General features: G+C 62.9%; 1 protein-coding gene across 1 annotated transcript in view; it reads left to right on the top strand.

Moving 5' to 3' along the window:
• ENDOU (endonuclease, poly(U) specific) overlaps nucleotides 1–7843 on the top strand; it is an 8961-nt gene that overhangs the window by 871 nt on the left and 247 nt on the right. Inside the window, exons 2-8 of the mRNA XM_027703551.1 lie at nucleotides 3473–3607; nucleotides 3728–3781; nucleotides 4678–4849; nucleotides 5243–5442; nucleotides 5747–5860; nucleotides 5938–6044; nucleotides 6796–6938. Coding sequence (XP_027559352.1) covers nucleotides 3473–3607; nucleotides 3728–3781; nucleotides 4678–4849; nucleotides 5243–5442; nucleotides 5747–5860; nucleotides 5938–6044; nucleotides 6796–6938 — 925 coding nt within the window. The remainder of the gene's footprint in view (nucleotides 1–3472; nucleotides 3608–3727; nucleotides 3782–4677; nucleotides 4850–5242; nucleotides 5443–5746; nucleotides 5861–5937; nucleotides 6045–6795; nucleotides 6939–7843) is intronic.

Here is a 7843-nt window from a genome sequence, read left to right on the forward strand (position 1 = left end):
TTCCCTTCCCTTCCCTTCCCTTCCCTTCCCAAACCTTCCCAAACCTTCCCAAACCTTCCCAAACCTTCCCAAACCTTCCCTTCCCTCCCATTCCCGGTGCTCCGGAGGGGTTTGGAGGGATGAGGAACCGGAGCTGTGGCTTTCAGGAGCCATCCCAGGGGTGGGAATTCCGGGATCCTTCTTGCACAAAACGTGACCTGTGCCCCACTTGCGAGGCGGGAATTTCGTCACTCCCGACGCTCCCGAGGCTCCGTATCTGATGATTCCCGACTCCCCTCGGGATGAGTGACGGGGAATTGGGCAAGACAAGGAGCTCCTGCTGCTGCTGGGGTGGGAGCAGGAGGGTTTTCCCTGTTCCATGTGAGTTATTCCAGAGGAAAAAACGGGATAAGGGCGTCTGGGGAGCTCCTGCCACGAGTTATTCCAGAGGGAAAACCGAGATAAGAGCTCCTGGCTGGGCTGTGGTCAGTGCTTGATGGACCTGTCTGGTGGACCTGGAGAAACTTCACTTGTCCTTGTCTGGGTAGGAAAAGGGGGGCAAATTTTCCCTGATTATCCCACAGCTGGGATGGTTCCGTGTGGATCGGAGGAGCGGGAGGCGTCACCCCAATATTTGGGAAGCTCAGGCTGTGAAATATCCCTGTTTGAGGTTCATTTGGCCTTCAAAGACGCCCTTTCAGGGGCCAGGCTGGGCTTTGAGCTGGGCTTTGAGCTGGGCCTGAGTCAGGCCAGGCCTTGGGGATGGGCTGTGACTCAGCCCCGTGGCCCAAACTGGGAGAGTCGCTGGGAAAACTCCGTCACATCCCAACCATCTCCCACCTCTGCTGGGAGACACCTCCTCCAGCTCTTCCAGTATCCCAAAAAGCTCCCCAAAATCTCCCTCAGCCCCACTAAACGTGACCATCGAGGGTGGGCAGTGGCTCTGTAGGGATTTAGGGTGCTGGGAGACACCTCCAGCTCTCCCAGAGGCCCAAAATACTCCTCAGTGCTCCAAAAAGCTCTCCCAGCATCCCAGAAACCTCCCCAAGAGCTCCCTCAGCCCCCTTAAATTTGACTATCAAGGGTGGGAGGGATTTAGGGTCGTGTCTGTGCCAGGAAGAGCCTTTCCCTGTGCTGGGAGACACCTCCTGCAGCTCTCCCAGCATCCCAATAAGCTGCCCAAGAACTCCCTCAGCCCCTCTAAACGTGACCATTGAGGGTGGGCGATGGTTCTGTAGGGATTTGGGGTACTGGAACACATCTCCAGCTCTCCCAGCATCCCAAAAACCTCCCCAAGAGCTCCCTCAGCCCCTCCAAAGGTGACCCTGAGGGTGGGGGGTGTCCCCGGAGTTCTTTAGGGCCGTTCCTGGGCAGGGACAGCCCCGGTTCCCCCCAAGCCGAGCCCGGGGGACAGGGGGGAGGTGACACTGAGGTGACTCCTCCGAGGGCCCCTCTGAGTCACCCCCAGCCCCGGGGGGGGGCCGGGACCTGCTCGGGCTTCCCGGGAGCGGTGAGTGATGTGTGGGCAGCTCCTGCCTTGCACAATCCCGCTGGAAAACGAGCCAGGATGAGTGATCCCGGGAGCCGGGATTAGCCGGGATGAGTGATCCCGGGAGCCGGGATGAGTGATCCCGAGAGCCGGGATGAGTGATCCCGGGAACCGGGATGAGTGATCCCGAGAGCCGGGATGAGCCTGGATGAGTGATCCCGGGAGCTGGGATGAGTGATCCCAGGTGATTTATCCCCGGTGTCACGTGGGGAGGCCACCCTGAACACGGGGAGGGGGGGTCTGGGATGTCCCTCTCCCGGCTGGGATGTCCCTCTCATCCCTTGGATGTCCCTCTCCTCCCTGGGATGTCCCTCTCATCCCTTGGACGTCCCTCTCCTGACTAGGATGTCCCTCTCCTCACTGGGATGTCCCTCTCATCCCTGGGATGTCCCTCTCATCCCTTGGATGTCCCTCTCCTCCCTGGGATGTCCCTCTGCCGGCTGTGATGTGCCTCTCTTCCCTTGGATGTCCCTCTGATTCCTGGGATGTCCCTCTCATCCCTGGGATGTCCCTCTCATCCCTCGGATGTCCCTCTCATCCCTGGGATGTCCCTCTTATCCCTGGGATGTCCCTCTCCCAGCTGGGATGTCCCTCTCCTGGCTGGGATGTCCCTCTCATCCCTTGGATGTCCCTCTCATCCCTTGGATGTCCCTCTCCTCCCTGGGATGTCCCTCTCCCGGCTGGGATGTCCCGGCGCAGGATGTGCAGTGTCAGGAATTGCCCCAGGACACGTTTCCCCTGGAGCTGGAGCCAAGTTGGGCAACCCGGCGGTGCCTCAGATGTTGGTGATTGCAGGGTTGGCAGGGACAGCCACGCCTGCTCCTCCAGGGATCCTCCAGGGATCCTCCAGGGATCCTCCAGGGTTGGCAGGGACAGCCACGCCTGCTCCTCCAGGGATGCTCCAGGGATCCTCCAGGGATCCTCCAGGGATCTTCCAGGGATCCTCCAGGGATCCTCCAGCGTTGGCAGGGACAGCCACGCCTTCTCCTCCAGGGATCCTCCAGGGATCCTCCAGGGATCCCTTGGCAGGGCGGCAGCTCTTGGGATGTGGCTCCTTGGTGTGTCCTGGGAGAGAGTCCTGGGAGAGGGTCACCTTCCTGGGAAAGGGTCACCTGAGAAGGGTCATCTTCCTGGGAAAGGGTCGCTTTCCTTGGAGAGGGTCACCTTCCTGGGATATGGTCACCTGAGAAGGGTCACTTTGCTGGGACAGGGTCACCTTCCTGGGACAGAGTCACCTTCCTGGATGGGACAAAAGGCTGCTGAGGTGGCTTTTCCACCAGGAGCTGACGAGGAGCCCGGAGCCCCTTCCCCCGGGGCTGCCTGAGCACAAACCCGACCCCTCGTGCTCCTGCAGCAAACCCTGGCTGGATGACGAGTGTCCCTTGTCCCTCTGAGGGTGACACTCGTGTCCCTTGTCCCTCCCAGAACGACATTCATGTCCCTCGTCCCTCTGAGGGTGACACTCGTGTCCCTCGTCCCTCTCAGAGCGACACCCGCGTCCCTTGTCCCTCCCAGAGTGACACTCCCCCTCCTCAAAGCCCGACCCGCTGCTATTTTTAGCCACAAAACAGGTTCTCAGCAACACGTTTGGCACATAAATAGCTCGTTTAGCACATAAATTGCTCGGGAAGGACTTCCCGGTGTTCCCGGCCGGGATGCACACGAGGGTGTCTGGAATGCGGCAGCTCCTCGGGCAGGGCCCGGGGTGTCCCTGCTCATCCCGGCATCATCCCGGTGAATCAGGAGGAGCAAACCGGGCTGTTTTCCTGCCCGACGCGGCGGGTCCCCAACACCAGGGAGGAGATGTCACCTCGATGTCACCTCCGAGCCCTGACAAACACCCCGGGCGGGAGTTGTGGCTCTGCGGAGCCGGGAAGGACGGGATGTTCCCGGCTCGGGAGCCCCTCCTGAGGACCCCCGCGGGTGTTTTTCTCCCCCCCCCAGACCTGTACACGGCCCCCGACTCGTGCGAGGGCCGCTGCGGGGAACCCCCGAGCGAGGAGGACGAGTGTCACTGTCACCCCGAGTGCGGGACCCTCGGCGGCTGCTGCGGGGACTACGACAGACACTGCCGGCCCGGTGAGACCCCCGGGACCGGGGGGTGGGCATGGGGGTCTCCCGCGGGGTCAGGGGGTCCTGGGAGGGCTTCATTACCCCCCCGGAGCGGCTCCATCACCTTTTCCTTTCGGTTCCGTGCAGGCGGAGACGGGGATGAGGATGAGGATGAGGATGAGGAGGCAGCTCCAGCCCGCGGTGAGTCTGCCCGGGGTGAGGGGGGAGGAAGGGGGGGAAAACAGGAGGAGCCTCGGGATGAGCCTCGCGGTGTGACCCCAAATCCCACAGGGATGTGCTGGGACTGTGTCCCTGTGTGCCTGTGCACCCCAAACCCCACAGGGACCCCCCTGGGTCGGTGTTCCCAGGGTCCTGTGCACCCCAAACCCCACAGGGACCCCCCCGGGTCGGTGTTCTCAGGGTCCTGTGCACACCAAACCCCACAGGGATGTGCTGGGACTGTGTCCCTGTGTGCCTGTTCACCCCAAACCCCACAGGGACCCCCCTGGGTTGGTGTTCCCAGGGTCCTGTGCCCCCCAAATCCCACAGGGATGTGCTGGGACTGTGTCCCTGTGTGCCTGTGCCCCCCAAATCCCACAGGGACCCCCCCGGATCGGTGTTCCCAGGGTCCTGTGCACCCCAAACCCCACAGGGACCCCCCTGGGTCGGTGTTCCCAGGGTCCACCGCACTTCTGTCGCTTTGGTGACCAGGGACAGGATCCAAGGAAACGGCTGGAGCTGTCCCAGGGCAGGGTGAGGTTGGATCTCAGGGAAAGGTTCTTCCCCCAGAGGGTTTTCGGACACTGAACGGGCTCCCCGGGGTTTGGTCACGGCCCCAAACCTGCCAGAGCACCGGGATTGTTTGGACAACGCCCTCAGGAGCTGGGATTTTGGGATTGGTGGGATTTTGGGATGTCACGGAGCAGGGTCACCCCTGGGAGGTGACAATTCCCGGCTCCCCCCGGAGCCCAGGGAAGGCTCCCTGTGGCCACCTCGTCCCCGTGGTTTTGGGGAGGGTCCGCACCCCCCTCACGCCCCCCCAGGGGTCTGATGGGTGCTGGATCACCCCCCGCAGCCCCTCCCGCCCCTCCCCACAGGTGGCTTCTCCCGGAGCCGCGATTCCATCACGGAACGGGAGCTCGTGGAGCTGTCGGAGCAGCTCTACGGGCTGGATCACAACCGGGCCCGGCCCGGAGACATCGCCCTCAACCCCCAGCACCGCGCGGGCCCCGGAGACACCGGACACGGGCGGGACCTGTCCCCGCAGCCGTGAGTGGCCACCGGGGGGGGCCGGGGGTGGCCAGGGGTGGCCCCGGGGCCACCAGGGATGGTGTGGGGAGGTCCTGTGGGGTCTGTGATGGGGCAGAACATCCTGTGGGGTCTGTGATGGGGCAGCGGGTTCTGTGGGGTGTGTGATGGGGCAGCAGGGCCTGTGGGGTCTGTGATGGGGGCAGGACAACCTGTGGGGTCTGTGATGGGGGCAGGACAACCTGTGGGGTCTGCGATGGGGCAGGACAATCTGTGGGGTCTGTGATGGGGGCAGGACAATCTGTGGGGTCTGTGATGGGGCAGCAGGTTCTGTGGGGTCTGTGATGTGTCAGCAGGTCCTGTGGGGTCTGTGGGGAGGGAGCTCTTCTCCCTTACCCTCTCCTACCCCCCCAGGCTCTACAAACACGTGAACGAGGAGCTGTTCTCCAGACCCACCTACTCCAGCTTCATTAAGCTGCTGGATAATTACCAGCGGGCCACGGGCAGGGAGGAGGAGGTGACGGCGGAGGAGCTGCGGGAGCAGGAAACCTTCCTGGGGGCGGCCATGGGCACCGAGCTCATGAGGACGCTCTTCGCCTTCCTCCGAGAGAAAAGTGGGTTGTGGGGCGGGGAGGGGGCCTCGGGAATTCCCCAAGGGAAGCTCCGGCCGGGTGGGAGGTGCCCCGGGAGGAGCGAGGAGGAGCGGGATGATTCCCGAGGGGCGGGATGGGGGGAGAGATGGGATGGGGGGAGAGACGGGATGATTCCCGAGGGGCGGGATGGGGGGAGAGACGGGATGGGGTGACGGGCGGGATGATTCCCGAGGGGCGGGATGGGGTGAGGGACGGGATGGGGTGAGGGACAGGGGAGCTCTGCCTCTCCCAGCACTCCCAGTGCCGGTTCCCTCCTCTCCCCCAGACCGCTACGACTCCGAGCAGGAGTTCCTGGAGGATTTGAAGGAGATGTGGTTCGGGCTCTATTCCCGAGGGGATGGAGAGCAGGATTCCAGCGGCTTCGAGCACGTCTTCTCAGGTACAACCCACCCAGCCGGGAGGGGGGAGCGGGGCAGGGGGGCCGAGGGCTCACCCTGGGCTGTCCCTCATGTTTAGGGGAGGTGAAGAAAGGGAAAGTGTCCGGATTCCACAACTGGATTCGCTTCTACCTCCTGGAGAAGCAGGGAATGGTCAACTACCTGAGCCACAACTTCGACGGGCCTGTGAGTGAGACCGGGGGGGGCTGCCAGGGGCAGCAGGGCCTGTGGGGTCTGTGATGGGGGCAGCAGGGCCTGTGGGGTCTGTGATGGGGCGGCACCACCCCAAACCAGTTTCATCCCAACGGGATGGATCCAGAGTATCAGGGATGGATCCACAGCACCAGGGATGGATCCAGATCCTCAGGGGTGGATCCACATCCTCAGGGATGGATCCAGAGCCTCAGGGATGGATCCAGAGCCTCAGGGATGGATCCACATCACCAGGGATGGATCCAGAGCCCCAGGGGTGCATCCACAGCACCAGGGATGGATCCACAGCACCAGGGATGGATCCAGATCCTCATGGGTGGATCCAGAGCTTCAGGGATGGATCCACAGCACCAGGGATGGATCCAGATCCTCATGGGTGGATCCAGAGCCTCAGAGATGGATCCAGAGCCTCAGGGATGGATCCAGAGCCCCAGGGGTGGATCCACAGCACCAGGAATGCTCCTCCTGCTTCCCAGGGTGGGGTGGGGTGAGCAGGTCCAGAACAGACCCCAACACCCCGAAGGGCCCCTCCAGCCCTCAGTGAGAGATTTGGGGCCGGGGGGCTCCTCCGGGGTCTCTCAGCCCGGTTGGACCCCGCTCTGTCTCCAGAGTGGGTGTGAGGATTCCCGGGACACTGGAGGGTCTGGGGGGATTCCCGGATCCCCCGAGGTCGGAGCTCTGACCCCCCTGTCCCCCCTGTCCCCCCTGTCCCCCCGTCCCGCAGTGGGACACGTTCCCCCGGGTGCTGGGGCTGCAGTTCAGCTGGGATGGGTTCCACAAGGAGGTCGGATCTGCCTTCATCGGCTCCAGCCCCGAGTTCGAGCTCGGCCTCTACACCCTCTGCTTCCTGGCGCGGCCCGGCCGGGCGTGAGTACCTGTGCTGGGCTGGCTGTGTGTCCTGGGGCTGGCTGTCCATCTGTCCTGCTCTGTGTGTCCTGGGGCTGTCTGTCTGTCTGTCTGTCCTGCTCTGTGTGTCCTGGGGCTGGCTGGCTGTCCATCTGTCCTGCTCTGTGTGTCCTGTACCTGTCTGTGTGTTCTGGGTCTGTGTCCTGGGTCTGTCTGTCTGTCCTGCTCTGTGTGTCCTCAGGCTGGCTGGCTGTCCATCTGTCCTGCTCTGTGTGTTCTGCTCCATGTGTCCTGGGTCTGTGTGTCTGTCCATTGTCCTGGGTCTATGTGTCCTGGGTCTATCTGTCTGTCCTGCTCTGTGTGTCCTGTACCTGTCTGTCCTGGGTCTGGCTGTCTGTCCTGGTCTGTGTGTCCTGGGTCTGTCTGTCTGTCCATCTGCCCTGCTCTGTGTCCCGGGTCTGTGTGTCCTGGGTCTGTGTGTTTGTCCGTCTGTCTGGGGTCTGTGTCCTGGGTCTGTGTGTCCTGTACCTGTGTGTCCTGGGTCTGTCTGTCCTGGGTCCGTGTGTCTGTCCTGTCTGTGTCTGCCCTATGTGTCTGTCTGTCTGTCTACTCTGTCTCTCTCCCGGGAGATGGGACTGTGGGACGAGGGCTCAGGGATGGGACTGGAGATGGGATTGTGGGATGAGGGCTCAGGATTGGCCCTGGAGATGGGATTGTGGGATGAGGGCTCAAGGATGGAGCAGTGAGGGTGTGGGGACACCGGGAGCATCCCGGAGATGGGATTGTGGGATGAGGGCTCAGGGATGAACCAGTGGGGTCACTGAGAGCATCCTGGAGATGGGATTGTGGGATGAGGGCTCAGGGGTGGAGCAGTGAGGGTGTTGGGACACCGGGAGCATCCCAGAGATGGGATTGTGGGATGAGGG

The sequence above is a fragment of the Neopelma chrysocephalum genome, unplaced genomic scaffold (genome assembly GCF_003984885.1).
Source record: "Neopelma chrysocephalum unplaced genomic scaffold, ASM398488v2 Primary Assembly neopelma1_238, whole genome shotgun sequence".
Taxonomy (NCBI): Eukaryota; Metazoa; Chordata; class Aves; order Passeriformes; family Pipridae; genus Neopelma; species Neopelma chrysocephalum.